This window comes from Oryza sativa, chromosome 12, assembly GCF_034140825.1.
Source record: "Oryza sativa Japonica Group chromosome 12, ASM3414082v1".
Lineage (NCBI taxonomy): Eukaryota > Viridiplantae > Streptophyta > Magnoliopsida > Poales > Poaceae > Oryza > Oryza sativa.
Window position 1 is genome coordinate 19,405,298 of NC_089046.1, and position 24,703 is coordinate 19,430,000.

The 24,703-nt window shown below is 42.1% G+C and overlaps 5 protein-coding genes across 5 annotated transcripts in view; 3 read left to right on the top strand and 2 right to left on the bottom strand.

Annotated features, from left to right (window-relative positions):
• Nucleotides 1-298: 298 nt before the first annotated feature.
• On the bottom strand, nt 299-2,736 carry LOC4352264 (NAD(P)H-quinone oxidoreductase subunit U, chloroplastic). The gene is made up of 5 exons (XM_015763427.2): nt 2,386-2,736; nt 1,960-2,021; nt 1,021-1,110; nt 793-927; nt 299-596 (listed from the first exon to the last, which is right to left on the bottom strand). The coding sequence occupies exons 1-5, from the start codon at nt 2,708-2,710 to the stop codon at nt 501-503; spliced, it is 708 nt and encodes a 235-aa protein (XP_015618913.1). The 5' UTR covers nt 2,711-2,736; the 3' UTR covers nt 299-500.
• Nucleotides 2,737-4,202: 1,466 nt separating this feature from the next.
• On the top strand, nt 4,203-10,961 carry LOC136354500 (uncharacterized). Its single transcript, XM_066306007.1, has 2 exons — nt 4,203-4,344; nt 5,925-10,961. Exon 2 carries the CDS (start codon nt 5,987-5,989, stop codon nt 8,363-8,365), a length of 2,379 nt encoding a protein of 792 aa, XP_066162104.1. The 5' UTR covers nt 4,203-4,344; nt 5,925-5,986; the 3' UTR covers nt 8,366-10,961.
• LOC9268090 (receptor kinase-like protein Xa21) lies at nt 4,669-13,960 on the top strand. Its single transcript, XM_066306083.1, has 3 exons — nt 4,669-5,722; nt 10,936-13,004; nt 13,234-13,960. Exons 1-3 carry the CDS (start codon nt 4,815-4,817, stop codon nt 13,644-13,646), a joined length of 3,390 nt encoding a protein of 1,129 aa, XP_066162180.1. The 5' UTR covers nt 4,669-4,814; the 3' UTR covers nt 13,647-13,960.
• A 965-nt stretch (nt 13,961-14,925) lies between these two features.
• On the top strand, nt 14,926-18,180 carry LOC4352265 (uncharacterized). Its single transcript, XM_015765087.3, has 8 exons — nt 14,926-15,314; nt 15,395-15,500; nt 15,963-16,055; nt 16,178-16,373; nt 16,562-16,740; nt 17,082-17,335; nt 17,578-17,738; nt 17,833-18,180. The coding sequence occupies exons 1-8, from the start codon at nt 15,011-15,013 to the stop codon at nt 17,998-18,000; spliced, it is 1,461 nt and encodes a 486-aa protein (XP_015620573.1). The 5' UTR covers nt 14,926-15,010; the 3' UTR covers nt 18,001-18,180.
• A 2,752-nt stretch (nt 18,181-20,932) lies between these two features.
• LOC4352266 (uncharacterized) overlaps nt 20,933-24,703 on the bottom strand; it is a 4,948-nt gene continuing 1,177 nt past the window's right edge. The window contains exons 2-6 of the mRNA XM_015765088.3: nt 23,491-23,836; nt 23,043-23,127; nt 21,708-21,794; nt 21,401-21,634; nt 20,933-21,275 (exon numbers count right to left, since the gene is read on the bottom strand). Coding sequence (XP_015620574.1) covers nt 21,202-21,275; nt 21,401-21,634; nt 21,708-21,794; nt 23,043-23,127; nt 23,491-23,836 — 826 coding nt within the window. The 3' untranslated portion in view covers nt 20,933-21,201. The remainder of the gene's footprint in view (nt 21,276-21,400; nt 21,635-21,707; nt 21,795-23,042; nt 23,128-23,490; nt 23,837-24,703) is intronic.

Genomic DNA, 24,703 nt, shown 5'->3' on the forward strand with positions numbered 1-24,703 from the left:
GTGGTCCGTTTACTCATTCGTGACTCTGTACTCATAATCCAAATCCAATTTATTTATCGGATGCAATTTCAATTAATCTTTGCATACAAACCGCGAAAATGCTAAATTATATTTTGAGAAACCATGTCAACATCAAAACATCACATACTCGATGATTGCGAATTTGCCACATCCCTGCTGCCTACTTAACTTCTGCAAAATGAAATGTTTTCACCAATCAATAGTCCCATTTACAGTCATAATAGGCACAACCGCAATGTAAGCATAATCAGAGTACAAAGGGGCCAGGCCAACTGTATTTGGAAAAACTCATTTGCATTGGTATAAAATGGCTCATCGATTCCTTGAAAGATTTAGAGACATATAAACATGATCTGTACATACGCATTCAGCGATTTTTACGCGCTTTACTTTAGTTACCATAATCAGTATACATGTAGTCATGCAGAGCATTCATGGTGACGCCGAAAGGAGTGCTGGATTACAACTACAGCTACTCATCATCTGTTGAGGGTTACTGACAAGGCAACAGATAGTATGAACCATGCCAGGAAAAAGTAGCCAACCAGCTTTGTTGGGAACTCATCTTCTGGTTCCTGCTCATATAATCAAACATCATTCTGATTATTCATATGCTTTGATGAGAGAAGATAACAGATATTTTCGGAGAACCGTAAACCATTTTATTTGAAATTTTTTGAATGAAAGAAATGAGCTGTTTGGAGAAGACACTGATGAATTTGCTTATGGACAGATTATCTTAAAAATGACTGTTCTAAATAGGTGCAATACCTTTGGAGGATCTGGTGCTAGCTCCATGGGATCGACTTCGAAAGGCCAGACATATCGCTCAGGCTTTCCACTTCTTGCCAAACTCCAATCGTATAATCTTCTCTCTTCCTCGGTCCATAGTATGGTAAAAGATTCCTGCCATGATGCAGTAATGTTTTGTTTAGGAGGCACTGGAATTGAATGGGTGAAGACTGAAGAAAAGGTTATTGACTGATTTTGCATCTGAACCTTTAGGAGGTCATGCTCCTTGTTGATTTCCTCTTCTTCCAATCCTTTGCTATTCAGTTCTTCGCACTTCTTCTCGTAGGCGGCTTTAACCTGATTTAAGGATTGAAGTCCGGTATTCTAGAGTGACAGTACTAGCAGAGCACCAGAAGTACAATTGAAAGCATACTGGCTAGCTAGCTAATTACCAAATAAGGACATCGATGACACACTGAATATGAAACTAGGTTCATTCTTGAAGTATACTACAGAAAATTGTGTTGGTAAATTAAGATCTAACTGCAAATCTAAGCTAACTTTTTTATTTTATTACTCCCTCCGTTTCACAATGTAAGTCATTCTAGCATTTTCCACATTCATATTGATGTTAATGAATCTAGATAAATATATATGTCTAGAACTTTAGATTCATTAACATCAATATGAATGTGGGAAATGCTAGAATGACTTATATTGTGAAACGGAGGGAGTATTTATTTAATGGATATTATACACACCAGAGATTTCACTTAGAGAATCCAATGTGGAATGGAACTTGAAAGTCTATTATAAACGTGTACTACTGTAACAATTCTGTCTGTTTGATGACACACAAAATCAGTATCGACATCATTCTGAATCCAATGGGTCCATTCACCCCAAAAGAACTCAATGGATCAAAAATTCCAACCAAACATTGCACAGCTAATTAAGATACTATACATCCTATTTCCTATTATTAGGACTAGAATGATTCATCGCCTAATTGTTTTCCGAGACATTTCAATGCAAATATAGCATCATAGAGTGGCTAGACAATACCCAACTCCAGTATTGCACATGATGCATGTCCATCATTGACCATAATCAGAGGAAGCCAGGGATTAGTAAAATATTTTGTGGATGCAAGCATATCGCTGGTAAAATTGCAACGCGCTGCGTGGTATTTTGATTTCAGTGTACCTCATCGGTAGAAGCTGATCTGGTGATCCCAAGCCTCCCATAATGATCACATTCTGTGATTGCTGCAAATGATTGTAAAAAAAAAAAAACTCTTAAGTATCGACAGTTTACAACAGAAGAACTTGTATCTATGTTCAGCAATTCCTGGCTAAAAACAGCACATCTTCAAGAGTAGCTCCTGTATTTCACCTAGCATTTCTTGCAAATAGGGAAATTTAACTACACTACTCTGCGGCCTCGGTTCATTATTATGCTATATTTTCTACAAATTATAAGAGGCGCACAGATAAACATTGGTAAATATAATGGTATAATTAGAATATCTGCAAAGTTGTACAACTAATACTCTTAGCATGATAAAAAAATACAGAACCCAAAATTAACTGATTGCTAAGCAATGGCGTCAACCAAGAAACGCGCACGTACCGAGGCCGCGCATCGCCTTCTGCACGTTGTCGGCGGAGATGAGCGAGTACGGCGGCCGCGTCGACGTCGCGGCGCCGCCGGCGACGTCCGTCCCGGCCTCGGGGTCCCCCTCCACGGCTTCCGCCACCGCCGCCGCCGCCGCGGCGTCCTCGGGGGCGGCCGTGGCGCCGCCGTCTTCCGCGGCGGCGGCGCACCGGGCGCGGAACGACGCCGCGGAGGAGGAGACACGGCCGAGGGGGAGGCGGACGCGGCGGCGCGGGGACGAGGTGGAGGCGGCGGCCACGGCGGGCGGCGCCGGCGGGGAGACGACGCCAACGGCAGCCATGGCGGGGAGTGGAGAGTGTGGAGCGCGGGAGATAAGGGAGGTGGGGATGGAAATAAAAGTTTTTGAGCCCTTTTGTTTTTCTCTGTTTTCAATTTCTCCTATTTTCTTATATTTACTACTAGTATTGTTTTTTATATTTATATGTTTTTAAAACATAGTATAAAACTATAAATACAGACGCTCATAAGTGTGCACACTAACCGCTAAGAATGTTGTGCGAGTTAAAAATTTTCATATATACTAAGGAGCAAGAAAATGTTGTTAAATTCTAATAGAAAATAATTATTTACTAGACTTTTTTTAAACTATTATTTATTAGACTTAAACATCTTAAAACCCAAAACTAACTTTTCGAAAATTATATTCCAAGCATTCTTTTACGAGTCGCAATTGGAAAATTAAATGAAAATATTTAAACTAAATCAACCTTAAGTGGGTCAAGAAATAAAGGGTTTTTGATGGTGTTTCATTCTTTTTATTAATATATTTGGATTTATTTCATATTTCAATACATTCGAATCCATTATTTCACACATTGTAACAAAATATTTCAAGTTGGGTTTGATTGTGTTTCAACATATTCAACATTGAAATATTTTTATGTAAGGTGGTTTCAATTTTTGTCTTTGATTCGTTGTGGATTTGTTAATGTTTCACTAATTGAACTTTGATGTTCCATGTTTCATAACAAATTGTTTCACTCTATGATTCAACTTTGTTTCATCATTTAAATTTAAAACATATGTTAAGTTTGTGGTGAAACATTTTTCTTACACGTGTTAAGCTAGTGGTGAAACATTTTGCTGAAACATCGTCCATTTTTTTACAACAAAAATGGGGCGGACGATATGTACCTCTCCGTTAAAAAAAAATCAAATTCTAGTTATGAACTTAGACATATGCGTGTTAGATTCATAGCTTGTTTTTTTTGGGACGGAGCAGGGTTCGACTTACCGCCGGTAACCGCGCGGTTACCGCGGGGTACAGTAATATAAATACCGCGGTAACCTCCTTAAATTCAAATAAATTTAAAAAATAATTTAAATTTTTGATAAATTTTGCACGGTTTCGTACGGTTTTTCACGGTTATCGCGATTACCGTGCGGTAACCGTGCTTACCACGGGGCGCGGTAACCCCGGCCCCGGCGGTTCGGGAAAGCCTGGACGGAGTAGTAGGTGCTTCGATGACTTTGTTGAAGAGAACATGTCCGACCAACCGGCCCCACTCTCAGCGACTCCCTCCGCCGCCGGCCTCACTCACTCACCCACCCATGGCCTCGCCGCTCGCCGGCGTCGCCGGGCTCGGGCCCGCCGCCGCCTCCCTCTCGCTGGCCCCTGGCCCTCTCCCCCCTCCTCCGACACCTCCGCCTCGCTCCTCCCCCCCTCCTCTGCCTCCTCCTCTCCAGCCCCACCGCCGCCGCCGCCGCCGCCGCCGACCCATGCCGTAACTCCGCCGCGTCCCCGCGCCTCGCATCGTTTTAGCGGCTGCTTGGGGGCGCTTGGGCTTGACCCGATCTGGTGCTCGTCAGTGCTCGCGCCGCGGGTGCCGTGCCGGTGCTCGGGTTACAGGGATTACAGCCGGCCGTGCTCCTGATCTCCGGCTGCGACCTCAGCAACGTCGCATGCTTCGACAGGTGATCTCATATATCGAAAGTTCAATTGCCTGGTCGTGCACACTTACTAGGGAAATTTTGGGGGAATTTCTTGTGATGCATTTGCTGAGTTGTAGTAGTAGACTTATAGTGAAGCTAGACGGTTCAAATATATGGGTTTGTTAGGGATTTAGTGGGGATAAATTGGTGCTGTTGGAGATTTTGGACTATATTCATGAGAATTTTAGTGCATTTGGTTTGCTAAAGAATCATTGCTTCTTTTTTCTTTGTTGCATACCAATAAGAGTCATGGGATTGTGCTGTTCAAACTTGTCATCAAACCAAACGCACCCAAGTCGTTTTGGATAAAAGGCCTGAGAACGCACCCAAGTCGTCGATAGTTGACCGTATGATTTTAGCCAAGAAAGGGCAATGAGGATGAATACCTTCTTGACTTGGAAAGGTGACGCATTCTATTTGTAGTACCAGACAGTGATTATTGCACACCTTTGATGTGTGCAATAATCTCGTTGATTTGCTGCAAGTTAAAGCAGCTGAGCTACGTAGCTAAGCAGGTAGCCATGGAGCGGCACGGCTGTAGTCGCCACCGCCATTGCTCCTTCGTCCTGCTCATCGTCGTGGTGGTGGTGGCCTACCTCCTCGTCGGTGTCGTCCCTGCATTGCAGGCTTCAGTAATCGCCGAGGATGATGGCCGTGCTCTCATGCAGTTCCAGTCCCTCATCACGGAGGACCCGTATGGGGCCTTGGCGACATGGGGTGGCAGCAGCGGCAGCAACCACTCTGCCTCACCGGCGACGCCATGCGGGTGGTGTGGTGTGACGTGTGGGGTGCGCGGGCGTAGCCGTGGGCGTGTCACGGCGCTAGACCTCCGCGGGCTCGGCCTAGGAGGCGCCATCGTCGCCCAATCGTCCCTGTCCAGCCTCACCTACCTCCGGTGGCTTGACCTCTCCCAGAACCGCCTGTGTGGTGGCGTCCCCACACCGCTGCCACTCTCCCTCGAGTACCTCAACCTCAGTTGTAACGCGCTGCAGGGGACGGTGTCCTCAGAGCTTGGGTCGCTTCGCCGCCTCCGGGTGCTCGTCCTCGACACCAACAACCTCACCGGCGGCATCCCTGCCTCCCTCGGAAACCTCACCTCCCTCACCGATCTCGCCCTCACCGGCAATCACCTCAGCAGCCACATCCCCAGTGCCCTCGGCAACCTCCGTGCCCTCACCAGCCTCTACTTGAACGACAACATGCTCGAGGGATCCATACCCCTCTCGGTGTTCAACCTCCTCTCTGTAGCATTGTCACGCCAGAGCATTCATCATCAGACTCGGGCGCGGAAGGAAGGATCAAATCAAGTGGGCCGTCGACTACCGCTCGGCCCAGACGGGAGAGGCGCGACAACCTGCGCGTGAAGGGGAAGGATTGGGTCCAGTAGCTTCTGGCTAAGTCTATAAATAGATTACCCTTGTACTGAAAGAAGTGAACTGTATCCCCTTCTCCAAGTCTGTATCTGCTCTGTTCTTCTCTGTTCTTCTCTATTCCTTCCAAATTCCAGATTCTATCTCTAATTCTTCTTGCTGAGATCTCGGTTCGTAACATCTTGGTATCAGAGCTCGTTTCCATCCTGGAGAAGCCAAGGTTCTAGACGCGGCTACAGCTTCAAGTCGATGCCATGGAGAAACAAGCGGGAGGATTCGAGAAGATGCTCGAGGGAATCCAGAACGCCATCGGCGCTGTTGCGGTGAAGCAGGATGAAACACAAGCGGTGGTGCTCCAGATGGATAAAGCGATGGCTAGCTGGCGACCTCAAGTGGATGCAGCAGTCAAGGGACTTCAATCTGAGATGGGTGAGCTGAAGAAACAAGTGGAGATTCTGGAGAAGCTTCGTGGCGAGTTGGGCAATTCGTCGAACATGTTGCAGGCAGGCGCCATCTCCACGCGGAAGCAAGGCGACGACAACGATCAACGTCCACCGCTACTTCCCACGCCGGAGTCGTTCGTTGCTTCGACGTTGGCGGGAGATTCTGGCTCAAATGGCCACCGCGTTGCAATCAACAACCGGGGGAAGGCAACAGGAGTGATTATTCCTCCTGTGCCACCTCAGGTCACGGGTACGACTAATTCTCCATTTTCCCATCGCTTTGCTTGTGATTCATTGCATCGGGATGAAGTTGGGGGTTCTGAGGATCGAGGCTATAATCATCGGGTTCCGAAATTGGATTTTCCACAGTTTGATGGGGTAGATCCACAAAATTGGCGCATGAGATGTGAGCATTACTTTGGGGTTTATGGTACTCATCCAATACTTTGGGTCAGGGTGGCTACCATTTACTTTACTGGAAGAGCAGCCTCATGGTTACGCTCGTCGAAGGCTCATTTGCGGTTTTCTGAGTGGTCGAATTTTTGCTTAGCAGTGGATAGGAAATTTGATCGAGATAGGCATCAGATGTTGATTCGTCAGATAGAGCAGATTAAGCAAACCGGGACGGTGGAGGAGTTTTATGAGCGCTTTGATGATGTTACGAATCAATTGCTTGCTTTTGATCCTATGTACAATCAGCTCACGATTGTGCATAGGTTCACTGAAGGGTTGCGTTTTGACATTCGTCATGCTGTTATGATGCAACGTCCTCGCGACCTAGAGACTGCTCTGGCTATTGCTTGTTTACAGGAGGAATGGACGGAGACTCAGAAGCCCAAGGAATTTCGTAAATTGGGTGATCATGTTCTGCGGATTAAAGGAGCTTATCCTCTTCCACTTCCTCCTAGCAAGGTGTCGGAATCTAGTGCAGGGGCTGGCAAGTCTTCATCTGAACCTGTCAAGACTACTGCTATTGCTGACAGAATGCGAGCTCTCAAGGCTCATCGGCGAGCCCAAGGTCTCTGTTATCTTTGTGCAGAGAAATGGTCACTATCTCACAAGTGTTCAAGTTCTGTGCAGTTGAATGCTGTGCAGGAGGTGTTTGCTCTACTGCAACAAAATGACAGTGATTCTGGTGATTCTTCTGGAGAGGATACTGAGCCTCATTCTCTGTTCTCCTTGTCAGTCCATGCTATTCAGGGTACAACTACTGCTCAAACTATGCGTCAAACTATGCGTTTGCAAGGGATTATTCAGGGCTATGATATTCTAATTCTAGTAGACTCTGGCAGTTCCTGCAGTTTCATCAGTTTGTCAGTGATGCCTCAGTTGTCGAACTTGATACAGTTGCCTGTTTCTTTTCAAGTTAAGGTGGCTAATGGACAAATGTTGTCTTGTGAAACTGAATTGGCTAATGTTTCTTGGTCAGTTCAGGGACATCATTTTTGTTCTGCCTTGAAGGTGTTACCACTTCAGAGTTATGATATGATTTTAGGAATGGATTGGTTGGAGCGATACAGCCCTATGGATATTGACTGGCAGCAGAAGACAATTCGGTTTACATTGGATGGCCAGTTGATTACTTTATGTGGGGTGGTTCCATCAGTATCTGCTAATCCTGTCTTATCGGTACTGGAGTTACATCAATTGTATCAGTCCGGTTCTATTGAAGGTCTAGTTCAGTTATACACCCTTGATTCTGAGTCTAGTTCTGATTTGCCAATTCCGGACAATATTCAGCAATTGTTACAGAGCTTTGCGGATGTGTTTCAAGAACCACAAGGACTTCCTCCTGTTCGGGAATATGATCACACTATTCCGTTAATTCCTGGTGCGCAACCAGTTAATGTTCGCCCTTATCGTTATACACCGTTGCAGAAGGATGAAATTGAACGCCAAGTTGCTGATATATTGGACAGAGGTATCATCAAACCCAGTTCAAGTCCTTTCTCTTCTCCGGTTCTTTTGGTCAAAAAGAAAGATGGTTCTTGGTGGTTTTGCGTTGATTATCGCCATCTTAATGCGATTACTGTCAAAAACAAATATCCTTTGCCTATAATTGATGAACTCTTGGATGAATTAGCGGGCGCTTGTTGGTTCTCTAAATTGGATTTGCGTTCCGGCTATCACCGACTGCCTTTAAGACGCATCATGGGCATTTTGAGTTTCGTGTGCTTCCTTTTGGGTTGACTAGTGCTCTAGCAACATTTCAGAGTATTATGAACTCGGTTTTAGCTCCATATCTGCGACGCAGTGTATTGGTGTTTGTCGATGACATCCTTGTTTATAGTCACTCTTTGGCAGAGCATGAAGTGCATTTGCGCCAAGTTTTGCAAATCTTATCTGATAATCACTTGAAGGTTAAGCAATCGAAATGTTCTTTTGCTCAGCCCCAGTTGGCTTATTTGGGTCATGTGATTAGTGCCGGTAGCTACTGATGAGGACAAAATTGTGGCTGTTCGGAATTGGATTACTCCTACATCAGTCAAAGAATTGCGCAGTTTTCTCGGGTTATCAGGCTATTACCACAAGTTTGTGCGCAATTATGGGATTATTTGTAAACCTTTGACTAACTTGTTAAGGAAGGGACAGTTGTTTGTCTGGACATCTGTTCATGAGGCTTTTGTTACTCTGAAATATGCCTTGATCTCAGCTCCTGCTTTGGCCATGCCAGACTTTCAGAAACAATTTGTTGTCGAAACAGATGCATCTGACAAAGGAATTGGTGCTGTCTTAATACAGTCAGATCACCCTATTGCTTCACCCTATTGCTTTTCTCAGTAAAGCATTAGGACCTCGCACTCAGGGTCTCTCTACTTATGAGAAGGAAAGTTTGGCAATTATCTTGGCTGTGGAGCATTGGAGATCGTATTTGCAACATGATGAATTTGTAATACGGACTGACCACCGTAGTTTGGCCTTCTTAGATAATCAACGATTATCCACCACTTGGCAACAGAAAGCTCTTACCAAGTTATTGGGGTTGCGTTATCGTATTGTCTATAAAAAGGGTTTGGAAAATGGAGCTGCTGATGCGTTATCTCGACAATCTCCTGTTGATATGGTGGAGATTTTGGCGCTATCTGTCAGTATTCCTGCTTGGCTGCAGGAGGTACCTCTGGGATATGCTAATGATTCCGACACTCAGCGGATTCTCACTTCTCTGCTTAATAATGGAAAGCATCATGCACATTATGAATTGCAATCTAATATCCTGTATTTTAAGAAAAGGATTTGGATTGGTAACAATAAATCTTTGCAACAGCAAATTCTGGCCAATTTGCATACTGCAGCTGTGGGTGGACACTCTGGTAATTTGGCTACTTATCATCGAGTGAAGCAACTTTTTGCTTGGCCAGGTTTAAGGCAATCTGTGCACAATTTTGTTCAGGCTTGTGATGTTTGTCAACGAGCTAAGTCTGAGCATATCAAGTTACCTGGGCTATTACAACCTTTGGAAGTACCTGATCATGCTTGGCAAGTAATTTCAATGGATTTCATTGAGGGTTTACCGTTATCAGACCATTGCAACGTCATTTTGGTCATTGTGGACAAATTTTCGAAGTTTGCTCACTTTTTGGCTCTTCGACATCCTTACACAGCTTTGTCTGTCTCAACTTTTTATGGATCACATACATTGCATTCATGGTCTGCCTCGTGCCATCATTTCTGACCGAGATCGGGTATTTACTAGCACTTTGTGGAAGGAATTATTTTTAAGAGCTGGCACTCAATTGCGAATGAGTTCTTCTTATCATCCGCAAACTGATGGACAAACGGAGAGAGTTAATCAATGTTTAGAGACATTTCTTCGTTGTTTTGTGCATTCTTGTCCCAAACAGTGGAAGCATTGGTTAGGAATGGCTCAGTTTTGGTACAACTCTTCTTACCATTCAGCCATTGCTATGACTCCTTTTGAAGCATTGTTTGGTCATAAACCATCCTATTTCGGATTAACTATTACTGCCATTGATGCTCCTATGAGTTTGGCTTCCTGGTTGACTGATCGCAATAACATGAGTGCTTTGATTCATCATCATTTGCTGCGGGCTCAGCAACGCATGAAACATCAAGCAGATTTACATCGGTCTGAGCGTATCTTCACCGTGGGTGATTGGGTGTTCCTTAAGCTCCAACCATATGTGCAGCAATCTGTCATGACCAGAGCCAACAGGAAATTATCCTTCAAATTTTATGGACCTTTTCAAGTCTTGCAACGAGTGGGCAGTGTGGCTTACAAGTTGGATTTGCCGTCTACAAGTATGATCCATCCTGTGGTGCATGTCTCTCAACTGAAGAAGGCATTGGCACCAGCTGAAAAAGTTCAGGCTTCTCTTCCCACGCTGGATTCTGAATTTGGTCCATTAGCTGTTCCTCATCGTATTTTGGAACGCCGCCTTCGTCAACGGGGTGCCAAACTAATTGAACAAGTTCAGGTTGAATGGAAGGGTACTTCTTCTCCAGCTATTACATGGGAGAATCTTGAGGAACTTCGTCACAAGTTTCCAGCTGCACCAGCTTGGGGTCAAGCTGGTTCTCAAGGAGGGAGGAATGTCACGCCAGAGCATTCGTCATCAGACTCGGGCGCGGAAGGAAGGATCAAATCAAGTGGGCCGTCGACTACCGCTCGGCCCAGACGGGAGAGGCGCGACAACCCGCGCGTGAAGGGGAAGGATTGGGTCCAGTAGCTTCTGGCTAAGTCTATAAATAGATTACCCTTGTACTGAAAGAAGTGAACTGTATTGAACAAACATATTCTGAATACCAATCCCTTCCCCTTCTCCAAGTCTGTATCTGCTCTGTTCTTCTCTGTTCTTCTCTATTCCTTCCAAATTCCAGATTCTATCTCTAATTCTTCTTGCTGAGATCTCGGTTCGTAACAAGCATCTCGTCATGCAGTTCAACAATCTCACTGGGACACTTCCTCCCTGCGCCGGCAACAGGCTGCCCCGCCTCAAGGTGCTCAGTGTCGACAGAAACCAGCTCCATGGTGCCATTCCGGTCTCTCTCTGCAATTCCTCCAAGCTCGAAGTGATCCAGATGATGAAGAATTCCTTCTCAGGAGTCATCCCGGATTGCCTTGGAGCTCACCTCCAGAACCTGTGGGAACTGACCCTGGATGATAACCAGCTAGAAGCAAATTCTGATTCCGATTGGAGATTTCTGGACAGTCTGACAAATTGCAGCAATCTGAAGGTAATTGGTCTGGCTGGAAACAAGCTGCGAGGACTTCTTCCGGGCTCGATTGCGAACCTTTCGACGAGCATGGAGTTCTTGAGCATATACAACAACATGATACATGGGCAAATACCTCAGGGAATTGGCAACCTTGTCAACCTGGACTCGATTTACATGCATCTGAATAACCTTGCTGGCACCATTCCTGACTCAATTGGCAAGCTTAAGAAGCTGAGTAACCTGTACTTGTATGACAACAACTTGTCAGGGCAAATTCCAGCAACAATTGGCAATCTTACCATGCTGAGCAGACTATCCCTCAACGAGAACATGCTAACTGGCTCCATACCATCCAGTCTTGGCAACTGCCCTTTGGAGACACTGGAACTGCAAAACAATCGCCTCACTGGTCCAATACCCAAAGAAGTTCTCCAGATATCTACTCTCTCCACCTCTGCCAATTTCCAAAGGAACATGCTAACAGGATCATTGCCATCAGAAGTTGGTGACCTGAAAAACCTCCAAACTTTGGATGTATCTGGAAATAGGTTAACTGGGGAAATTCCTGCCTCTCTCGGCAATTGTCAAATCTTACAATATTGCATCATGAAAGGAAATTTTCTTCAAGGAGAAATTCCATCCTCAATCGGACAATTGAGGGGTCTCTTGGTTCTTGATCTATCAGGAAACAACTTGTCTGGTTGCATTCCGGACTTACTCAGTAACATGAAAGGTATTGAACGCCTGGATATCTCCTTCAATAACTTTGAGGGTGAAGTTCCAAAACGTGGAATATTTCTTAATGCCAGTGCCTTTTCGGTCGAGGGGATCACTGGCTTGTGTGGGGGTATCCCTGAGCTGAAATTGCCACCTTGCTCAAACTACATCAGTACTACCAACAAGCGATTGCACAAGCTTGTCATGGCCATCTCCACAGCCTTTGCCATTCTGGGTATTGCTTTACTGCTTGCACTATTTGTATTCTTTCGTCAAACAAGGAATTCAAGAAAGGGAGAGCATGCCTTACTGCTCATCAGTGATCAGCATGTCAGGGTTTCATATACTGAGTTGGTGACTTCAACAAATGGTTTTGCTTCTGAGAACCTCGTAGGTGTTGGAAGCTTCGGCTCTGTCTACAAGGGAACAATGATGAGCAATGAAGAAGAGGTGGTTGTCGCTGTGAAGGTGCTCAACCTCCAGCAGCGAGGAGCATCCCAAAGTTTTGTTGCGGAATGTGAGACTTTGAGATGTGCTAGACACAGGAACCTTGTGAAAATTTTGACGGTGTGCTCGAGCATTGATTCGAGAGGTCTTGATTTCAAAGCCATTGTATTTGATTTTCTACCAAATGGAAACCTACACCAGTGGCTGCACCCCAGGGAACATGGCAACCAAACTGGACTTAGTCTTATCCAGCGGATCAACATTGCCATTGATGTAGCTTCAGCACTTGAATATCTTCACCAATATAGACCAGCCCCAATAGTTCATTGCGATTTTAAGCCAAGCAATATTCTCCTTGATAATGACATGGTTGCCCATGTTGGTGATTTTGGGCTTGCGAGATTTGTTGATCATGGTCAACATAGCCTCCCAGATATATCAAGTGGTTGGGCTACAATAAGGGGAACCATTGGATATGCTGCTCCAGGTCAGGTTCAAGCTATACCCTATATACATGTTCTCTACAAATTTCTATAGATTCATTTCTCCCTTTTGTAATCATTGCATGGTAAAAAGCACTACCATACACCTGCAAGTAAAAATTAACTTTACTAAAAAAACAAAACAATATTAGTAGACAAAATGCTAAAACTTGTTTTATTTGATGAAGATAGTAGCGATTTATATGGTTGCAATATTTATGTGTCTCAAACCAGAGTATGGACTCGGCAACAAAGTCTCGATCTACGGCGACACATACAGCTTCGGAGTACTACTGCTGGAAATCTTCACAGGAAAAAGGCCAACGGATGCTGATTTCGCGCAAGATCTCAGCCTTCACAGGTATGTGCAGATCGCGCTGAGAGATCACCAAGTCGCCAGCGTGATAGACGAACAGCTACTACTGTCAGTACAAGACGGCGAAAATGAAGGAAGAGCATCCAACAGCTCCAGTAGTAGTAGCAGCACCAGAGAAGTGATTATTGCGTACATCGCTTCGATTCTGCAGATTGGAATTCGGTGTTCGGAGGATGTTCCAACAGATCGCCTGCTGATCTGTGATGCCCTGAGAGAGCTTCAGGGGTTAGACGACAAGTATCGCGTGCACCTACGAATTGGGGGAAGATGATAAAGACCTGTTTGGCATAAAGGATTTCCAACCACCCCCAATATATATTTGAGAATTCTGTGTTCAGAATAGATCCCAGATGCTTTGACTGCAACTGTTAAAAGAAATGCTAATATTTTGGAATCGAGGGAATTTGCAAGCATTGATTTTAGCAAACCGTTTTGTCAATCGTTGTAATTTCCAGTATACATAATCCCGCTACTAGTAGTAAAATGTTGTGATGGTCTCTACACTTTTTTGCGGTTGTAAATCCGATCCTTCTTGTGTATGCTGTACGTTTCTTGATAATAGAACCAATTTTTCAAGCTATAAAATAGGGATAGTTAGCTACTTGTCATGGTAAAAGATGTAACATTATCATTTTGAGTAAAATGGTGGCTTTTTTATTAGGAACTCAAAGAAACAAGTGACATCTATAAAATAGGGATATATTAGGGACTGGATGGAGTGCCAAGGAGCAAGAAAAATGATCTTAATCAGAGAGGGATATTTTGCAGTTTTACATCCTACTAGCAATATGTTTGTGCGTTATAACGGAATTCATGAAAAGATGGTTCAATGGTTTTAGAGGACAACTTAGAAGCTAAAACCAAAAACTCTACATATCCCAGCGTATTTATACAATACGAACTTGTGGAGGCGTGTTTGCGTGTGTATATACAACATAAAATAGTAGAATAAAGCGAATCGATATGAAATAACCTTGATAATTGATAGATCTACTACTACCTTCTCTTCTCCCAGAAAGATCGCAGTTTTACACCAGTTTTACACTGTTTATATTTAATGTTTGATTGTCCGTCTTATTTAAAAATTTATTATGATTATTATTTTATTATTATTAAATGATAAAACATTAATAGTATTTAATGTGTAATTTTTTTAATTGTTTTTTAATTTTTTTAGATAAGATGGACGGTAAAGCATTGGACAAGAAAACCCACAACTGCACTTAAAATGGTACGGAGATAATACTATGCTTCGGTAGTAATCAGGTTTTAACAAAATGTTGAATTTCCGTTTTCTTTTTTCCTCCGGTAATCGTCCTATCACTTGCACTCCTATTCTTTCACTTATTCGCTTATTCAAATAGCTTATTAACAAATAAAATATAATTTATGAGTACAACTTTTATATATATGTATCCTTAGTGAATTAAAAGAAAATATTGTAAAATAAATTACGATGAAAAAATAAAAATAAAATTAAAATTAAAATTTCTAAAATTGAAAATTTAACTTATGTTATAAACATAAGGCACGCAATGAGCCAACCCTCCAAATTTTGGTTGAACCGGATAGACGGACCAGACAAACCGACCCCACCCCACTACGGCCGCGTCCCGCTCGGTCGCCGGAGACACCATGGCCTCGCCGCTCGCCGGCGTCGTCCGGCTCGCCGCCGCCTCCCGCGCGCTGCTCCTCGCCCTCTCCCTCCTCTCCCGCCTCCTCTTCCGCCCCTACGACACCTCCGCCTCTCTCCACCCACCCTGCCTCCTCCCCTCCCCCTCCCCCAACTCCACCACCACCGCCGCCAACTCCATCGCCTCCCTCGCCGTGTGGGACGGCGTCCACTTCCTCCGCGCCGCCGAGTGCGGCTACGAGTACGAGCAGTCCTTCGCCTTCCTCCCGCTCCTCCCGGCCTCGCTCAACCTCCTCGCCCGATCCGGTAAGTCGCCCCCGCGCCTCGAGTGAGTTCGCCTCGGGATTGCTTGGTTTTGATCTGATCTGGTGGTGCTGGCTTGGCAGTGCTCGCGCCGCTGGTGCCCGTGCTGGGGTACAGGGCCGTGCTCGTGGTCTCCGGCTACGTTCTCAACAACGTCGCGTTCGTCGCCGCCGCGGCCTACTTCTACAGGTGAATCTTCTACATCGATGTTAAATTGCTGGTCGTGCGAATTTAGTAACAGAATTTTGGGCTTTTGTTATGGCGCATTTGCTAAGTTTTTAGTAAGATTAGGTTCAAATATAAGGTTCTCTTAGTGTGATTTAGTGGGGTAAATTGGTGCTTTTAGGATGTTGGAAATTTTGGAGGTTTTTTTCATGAGAATTAGAGGGTATTTACTTCACTATTGTAATAAAAATAATACTGCTGGCTTCGTTTTCGGCATATCAATCAGAATTTTAGGCTGTTTAAGAGTACTAGTTGTTCGGTTGGTGCTTAAAGCATTCGCCTGTTCCTTGTACATTTTTGTGGGTTCAAGATGCTTAGGCGCTTTTTTGCTCATTTGGGATAACTGATAACGCTATTTTTGCAAATGTTCCACTATTGCCGAATGTTTCATGCATTTCTGAAATGACTAAAATCCTCGTTTTTCAGATTGTCCGTGCTGATCTTGAAGAGCCCGAGTGCTGCTTACCGAGCATCTGTTCTCTTTTGCTTCAACCCTGCTTCTGTGTTCTACTCATCACTGTAACTTTCTTTCCCTCTTCACCCAATTGCCAGAATAAGCAAAGTGTGTACCTTTTTTAGGGCAAGAAAAACTCATCTAACTACAATATCCTAATAGCAACATAAATTGTTGTTCATTGCAGGTACTCAGAGAGTCTATATGCTCTGTTTTCACTTGGGGGAGTATTCTACGTGTTTACCGGTGCTAATACCATTGCAATGATAATGCTCGCTCTCTCCGGTTCAGCTAGATCAAATGGAGCACTTAATGCTGGTTATTTCTGTTTTCAGGCTTTGCTACATGCATATGATGCTGCTTTCCAGAAGAAACAGCCCATGGTAGGTTTAGTGTTAGATTGCTTTATGGTTTCTCACAGTTTCACACCGTGCTTATTGTAACTAGCTGGCCTGAAGGCACCACATGACAAAATGCAACTTTGATCTTTGCAAAGTTTCGTTGTGCTACATAAGATGCTAGTGCCAATGATTATCTGACTATATTTTCTTCTTTTTTTTCCTGTCCCAAGCTGGCAGTACAGGTTCTTGTCACTGGATTTTTGCGGTCTGTTTTTGTATTTATTCCGTTCTTTGCTTTCCAAGCATACGGATATCTGAACATATGCCTACACGGGAATATGGAGGAACTGAGACCATGGTGCAAATCTAAAGTGCCTCTTTTGTATGGTTTCATTCAAAGTCACTACTGGTAATTGTTTCTTTGTCAAAGTTAACTTCATCAGTATTAACTTCATAATTTATTTCAAAGCTATCTATTGTTTTGTCCCATTTTCTTGATCTTACCAGCTAGATACGCAGCAGCTGCTTCTCAGAATACCATGTGGTATGTTAGGGGAAGGCAAAATTCATTCATGTTTACGGTCATCAGAATTTATTATAATAATCTCTGCTGAAAATCATGTGTATATCCTGTAAACCATTATTCAAGCATGTGTATATTCTTTCCCTGTACTAAATCACATGTTTTTAATACCTTTTTTGGGTTTATCATTTCTAAGTTTGACACTATTATCATTTCTGTCTTTTCAGGGGGGTTGGTTTCTTGAGGTACTTTCAAGTGAAGCAGCTTCCAAACTTTCTTTTGGCTTCACCAGTTTTGAGTCTTGCAGTTTATTCTATTGTTCATTACACAAAAATGCTTCGCCAACTCTTTGAATCAAATAGCATACATGAACTGATTGTTGCTACGGTCGAGGGGAGATCAATTGAAGCATACAAAAGCTCAGATGTTGACACAGTATTAAAGAGTAAAGTTTCTACTAATGTAACTAACAAAGCACAAGGTACTACAATCTTATCTATTATTGATTTATTGAAAATCTTTCAACTTCTCTAAATATGCTGCTACTGAATTCTAGTATGTAACTTCTACCACTAAAGTTTTAAAGTGGCATAAAAAATAAGGAAATCTTAGACCTGTAAAAGCATTTACAGTGAATCGATCAAGTATTCAAGTGATATAGACTCCTAAAAATAATTATGTGTAAACCTTTTCTACAGACCTAACCCTTCATTAATTGAACAGGAAATGCAGTTGCTAAGAGGAGAAAATCAGTTGCTACCGAAACCGACTCAAATGACCAAATTATTGAAGTTAATAAGGATGTGTGCCCCATAGTAGTTCTTCCTTTCATTTTACATCTGGCATTCATGACATTCACTGCATTCTTTGTGATGCACGTCCAGGTCAGTGTAAATATTTTCAACACAATAAATTAGCTCATTTGGAGCTTCTACAGATTCCTTTGTTTACATCCCGTCTTTTGCTTTTACGGTGCAGGTCTCGACACGATTTTTATCTGCTAGTCCTCCAATTTACTGGGCAGCATCGCACATTTTGGTTTCTCCAAGCAGTTCTAAGAGATGGGGCAACATAATATGTGCTTATTTCATAGCTTATATTCTCCTTGGTAGCTTGCTTTTCTCCAATTTCTACCCGTTCACATGAAAATAGTTATGTCAATTATATGATCCGACGATCCACGCTGTAATGGATTGGTTTGCGCAATTTTTATTTATCATTGCGTGGATGATGGTAACTAGTTTTTGAAGATTCTCCTAGGTAAAGCTGTAAAATCAAAGATGTTTTGATTATTATTCTGTGATGAACAATTGGCATTGGAGATTATTGGTTTTGTTATTTGGAATTTATTCACGAAGTGGTTTTGGAGATGATCGGATTTACAGGTGAATCGCAGGTTTATCATTTTATGTGGACCGGTCAGACCGGGCTCTGGTAGCCGGTCAGACCGGCGTGTATCGCACGGTCAGACCGGCGCACTCCGCGGTCTGACCGGCCGACACTGTGTCGGTTTCGGTTTCGGGTTGTTTATTTGGATATCCGAGTTTATTCCATGATTATGACTTCTAGATGGATACTATACATATGTAATACTATTGTTTGCTGCTAATGAGTCAAATTGGAGATAGCTTGGTCTCGGAATATGGTTTCTTTGTTTGTTCCATGTGTAGGTGACTCGATGTCTTGGGAGAGTATTTGCGGTGATGGACCGGGAGTCGGCTTGGGGATAAGACGACGTCCGTGGTGGTCAAAGATCATGCGGGATTCTTAGGCAAGAGTTGATGCACGTGGTTGATGGAGATTCCATATGGCATACGATGGAGTTATTGTGTGCGTATGGGATGTGGAGTCGAATTTGGAAGGAGTCCAAATTTGGTACGATTGGTTATGTAAAGTTTCTTTCTTGTACTAGAGGGTTTCCTAAGGTGTTTAGGACTCCTAGTATGAGTTTGGTTCGTGGCTTTAGGCTGCCTACCTCATGTATAAATAGAGGGGGGAGCGTGAGGCTTCCCGGTATCGCTTTAGAGAGCAATAGAGTTGAGTTTTGAGTTAGGGTTTTGAGTTTAGTCGAAATTTTTGTAAGGAGTGCTGTTGGTGCACTTTGTAAACACAGAGAGAATCAATAAAGTCGTCATCCACTTTAAGAGTTCTTCGATTTGTGTTTATCGGGTTTCGGCGGTCTAACCGGCGATCTACCGGCGGTCAGACCGGCGGCATACGGGCGGTCAGACCGGCGGCGGCGACAGGCGCAGCAGGCGACTTCGGCGGTTAGACCGGAGATTCAACACCTGGTCAGACCGACGGCATCGACTCGGTTAGACCGGCAGAACAACTTCGGTCAGACCGATCTCCATCGATTTCGAGGATAACTTTTATTTCCGCTAAAAGTTTTCGGTTTTTGGGTATACCAACCATTCACCCCCCCTCTGGTTGGCTTAGTTCTTGTGATTCGATCCTACAAAAGCGTCCCTGTACAGCTGATGTATCCTTTGCGATTTGAATTTTGAGCGTGAAACTTGTTTGAACTGTTGTTGCATCCTTTGCAATTTGAATTTTGAGCGCGAAACTTGTTTGAAATGTTGTCTTGAACAAAAGATGGAAGAATCTTCCCATCGGGTGCCCGATACCCCCCAAACAAAATCGGTCAGTCAAATATCAGTTGACCAACGAGTGAAGCATCAAATTATATATGGTGAAAAAAAAAACAAAAAATGAAGCATTTAAAAATTTTGTGAAACACGGTGAAAATACATGTTGAAACATGTCGCTATTACATATGAAGCAACACGTGTTAACGGATTGAAACATACGTTTTTCTTTCATCAAAATATAATCATGCGATATCTTGTTATAAAGATTTAATTGTAACGAATAAAACGGTGTGATCGAATCTTAGATTGGATAAGTAGTTTAGGAAAAAAAATTGCTTTGAAGCTCGCTAAATGTATGCAAGCATGCATGGATGAGGTAGATAGAGAGGAGAGAGTAGTAACAAGTAGTTTCAGGAATCTTAGCTTGTGAAACATGTTGAAGACAAATATTGAAACATATCACCATCATGTATAAAACGTCGAGTGTTAACGGTTTGAAACACATGATTTTCTTTTAACATAATATAATCATATGATATCTTGCTGTAAATATTTAATTGCAACGAATATAACGGTGTGATAGGATCATAGATCGGATAAGTATTTTAGAAGAAAAAAAATTAAAATGAGGAAGAAGGAAGGAGAGAACACAACTAACTGCCTATTTTACATGCATGCGATAGTGGCAGGGCGTCCGATCCATCGGTAGCTTCATTTACAACATTCTCGACAAAAGATACAAGATTTTTTTTTTCATTTTTCTGCCCTATTTAATGGAGTTGGAGATTTTAGATTTGAATTTTGAGCACGAAACTTGTTTTAACGGTTGTCTTGAACGAAAGATATGAGAGTTTGTTCATTTTTCTGCCCTGTTTAGCGGAGTTGGAGTTTTAAATTTAAATTCAAACGATAGAGAACTTGTTCATTTTTCTGCCCTGTTTAGCTAAGTTCGAGATTTTAGATTTGAATTTTGAGCGTGAAACTTGTTTGAACTGTTGTCTTAAAGATATGAGAGTTTCTAATGAAAGATATGAGTTTGTTCATTTTTCTGCCCTGTTTAGCGGAGTTGGAGTTTTTAAATTTAAATTCGAAAGATAGAGAATTTGTTCAACGAAAGATAACGATAATTTGTTCATTTTTCTGAGGAGTTGGAGATTTTGATAACCAACTGCTAAGTATCCTGCTAGGGAGAATCTAAATAAGGCATTGCATCTGCCAAATACGGAAGTGAAATCTATTGCATCTACCAATCTTGAGATCTACCAAACTTGAGCTCCATCAATCTATCATGGCAAGTAGAACCGTAGAAGCAGATCAAAGTGGCAATGACAAAAACATAACAAAAATTGTTGCTAGGGCTGTTGTGAATGCATGATTTTAAACATGACTATGTTTTTAACTTTTTTTAGATAAGCCAATGCTTCACCAGGGCTGCGAAAACGGAGGCCTAAGCTCACCGAATTTTGTACCACGACCATGGGTAAAAGTGGCACTAAGAGCGATGTGCTTATTGTGAAAGTTCAGAAAACCAATTAGTCAAAACTGTTAGCCTGAGTTTCAAAATCTAAAGAACATAATATCAACATCTCATGATGCCCAAAGGCGTGTCTTGAAAAAAAATAAAACAAGCTATGGACTTTTGCGCATAGAGGCTGACAGCTAAATTATTCATCGAACTTCAAGTCAGGTCTCATGGAGTCATGGAGATCTCCACCAAGGCTAGTTGCGTAGAAGCCGCGGGGTTTCATTTTTCACCTTAGAGCGGCAACTGGAACTTCTCGAAAACAAGTATGGCGACAATTGGTCCCGCGAAATCTCCCAATGTACAACCTGCAATCCAGCAGAAAAACAATGTCAGCTTAGTTCGGATTGGACCATCATTCTGACAGCTCTTCCGTAAAAATTATCACAATGCAACTTCTTGTATTAAAGGAAGACGGTAAATGGTTACTCACCAAGCCACTGTCCATGTACTGGATGCACAAGGACCCCAATGCCAGCTCCTATTGAGGCAAAAACCAAAGAGAACCCGCATTTGACGGTTATGCCGTATATCTTTTTCCCGAACAGTTTGACTTTGTCCATCTCATCAAACATTGCCTGATCATTGGAAGGCTTACCGAAAAAACATCTGTAAACCTCAACTATGGATTGCACAACCCAAGCAGCAGCAACTCCCAATGCATGCGCTGTTTTAAAGAAGAAAAAAATATGAGAAATGATCTACAAGTGGAAAATTGACAAATTGCAGGCAAAACTGACCTCGGAAAGTCGTTCTAGCAACACAATATGAGTACTCTTGGAAGGGCATCCCCCTTACAGATTTCCTCTTTGATGATTTTGAGGCATCTATAGATAGAACATAATTAAAACATATGGCATAAAACAGCGGTAAATGATAAACTGATAATATTTAACGCAATCACAAGATATTAAAAGCAAAACTTAAGATTAATTTGTTGACTGTTGAAACGTAGAAGCATCATAATACATATGACTATATGTGACATGACAAAACATATGAAGCTTATCATGAATAGTGATCTCAAAGCAGATAAAGTATGTGGCATATCTAAGATAAATTTGGAGGCGTGTATAAGCTTGAAGAGAGATAAGCTCTAGTGAGGCCAGCCATACTATATTGAACTAGGTTTTTCATGCACCCCGAGCTAAGGTCAAGTTTTAGGAAGTTAGTCACAGTTCATCCCAAACATAAAATTCTACTGTACTAACGTTCAGATGATACATGATCCTAAGATTGTCCAACTATGAACAAGCCAACAGATATTTGGGTAATATTATAACAGTAAAACAATAATCCACTATATAATATGCATGAGAAATAAAACTATAAAATTATAACAGTAACGATTTCTGTAGTCCAAGTGTTTGAATCACAAGTAAAAGCAAGACCTTTGAAAGTCAATATTATAGAGAATTTCTATTTTTAACTCATGGAAATGTCTTTGCAGAGTTACTCAATCAGAATAAAACCACATTGATTTGTAGTTAATCATACATGCCAACCTCCTGAATCCTAGTTTTAATCTAGACTAAGATCTTACTTAACCTACATGGCAAAGCCATTGGTTCACATTAAAATCCATTGGCTGTGAAATTGTTAATGTCATCTATAAATATTACTACAATAATTGCTTGCATGCGGTGCTTCTAATTGCAAACATTTGCAAAGTTTAGTCCACTTAGCTATATCAATAGCACATTATCATCTGTACAAGGATGCAAAAGCTAGATCGGAGGAGAGGAATGGCAAAACTCAAGTAAAATAAATTAACTGAAAAATGTACTTCATAATGTACTGCACAGGTAGCAAAAACATTTTCTTGAGAAAATCTACTACCTCCGTCCTAAAATATAAGACCCAAGACCCATCCAAACCTATCCATATTCGTCGTACTAGGAAATTTTACATCCGATCCTGGGTTCTTATATTTTGGGATGGAGGGAGTATAAAAAATGCATCTCGTTCTCCGACTTATATTTATGGACTTAAGGGAGCTGCACAGGTGTCTGCTTGGATGCCATAGCTCTTTCAAATTTAGTAGAATATCTGATAAATAGAAAAAAAAATATTACCCTTGAGAAGCTTCCATGCTGTTCTTTGTGAAACATGACAAACTGCAATCCTTTCCAATATTCTTCTGGTTGTTACAACAGAAGTCTGAAATGTAAAACAAGAAGAGCATAGTCAGTGACTTTTCCACCTCTGATTACGCAAACTAGTATTGACCTTTTAGGGCTTAACTTTTAGAATATATAAGCTAGGTTACACTCCAGTTTATAAGTTCAATGGCTTCAGCTTAGTTGGGACTTGTAGTGCAAGGTGGGCATAAGTTTATAGAAGGATCCCCAGGAAGCCGCTAACCTATTCACGAGAGCTTCAGTGGCCCAGGCCTTAAATAGGGTGTAACTTGAGGAAACTACTGTGGCTAAAATAGTAGTCCAGTTGAACAACTAAGATTGAGACAACAATAATTAAAAAAAATCAACAAACATCAATTCTGCCAGTTCAGTGAACAGGTACCTCACGGATGATTTGCTTCACTGAATTGTAGAAGGGAGTAACCAAATCAACAGGTGGCCTATTTTCAGACTCATCTTGAAGCAGGTCATCCTCATCATCACCATCAGTGTGCGGATGAGGTTCCAAAAGTGGCAAATAGTACAATAAGAAGGACCTCAGGGTTGTCAAGCTAAAATTCTTTAAAGCAAAGGCCGAAAAGAGTGGCTTCAACTCCAAGGGGTATTCCTTTATTGGGTACTGGAGGGAGTCTTGTATTTTGTCATTAAGACCATTAATAAGATCAGGAGCATCATTCAATCCAGTTGGTGCACCAGCATCACAATGGGCTATAGTAAACCCAGGGAAACTGAAGAAAAATGCAAAATTAATTGGGTATTAGCTCAACAGAACAAAAAATAAGAAGCAAAGAAAAAAAAATATATATAAACATGTCTTATAAGAATCAGAAAATGTCTGTAGTCAGGTGTATTTGTGCATTTTCCTATGGCAGTGGAGAAATCTTTTATTACATTCATTAGTTAGCCTAGGTGCATGGCTTATTAGCGAATACAGTGCTAAAAGAAAAATCTTAATTCACATTTGCAAAAATATGTAATACTATTGTAATTCTTTTAGCATCATTAGATGGGCGAGGGTAGTGGACATTCACATTTAATTTCAGCTTAAATATGCTTGTTTCAGCTATGACCATCAAGTGAGAAAAGTTCTAACCTTTATATGATGAAAAGTGGTAGTGTAAACACAAATAAGAGAAGGCAAAACATATATTGTCAATAAAACATTAAATTCGAACTAGCAGGTAAAGCAGTTTGTAGAAATCCCAAAGTTGAACAAAACACTTACATGCTATTGATTAAGACCATGAATGATACATTAAGGTGGTGTTTGGATCCAGGGACTAAATCTTAGTCCCTGTCACATCGGATGTTTGGACACTAATTAGAAGTATTAACCATAGACTAATAATAAAACTAATTGCATAAATTAGAGCTAATTCGCAAGACAAATTTTTTAAGCCTAATTAATCCATAATTAGCACATGTTTACTGTAGCATCACATAGGCTAATCATGGATTAATTAGGCTCAACAGATTCGTCTCACGAATTAGTCTATGGAATGGGTTTTGTTATTACTCATTACTCTACGTTTAATACTTCTAATTAGTGTCCAAACATCCAATGTGACAGAGACTAAAGTTTAGTCCCAGAATCC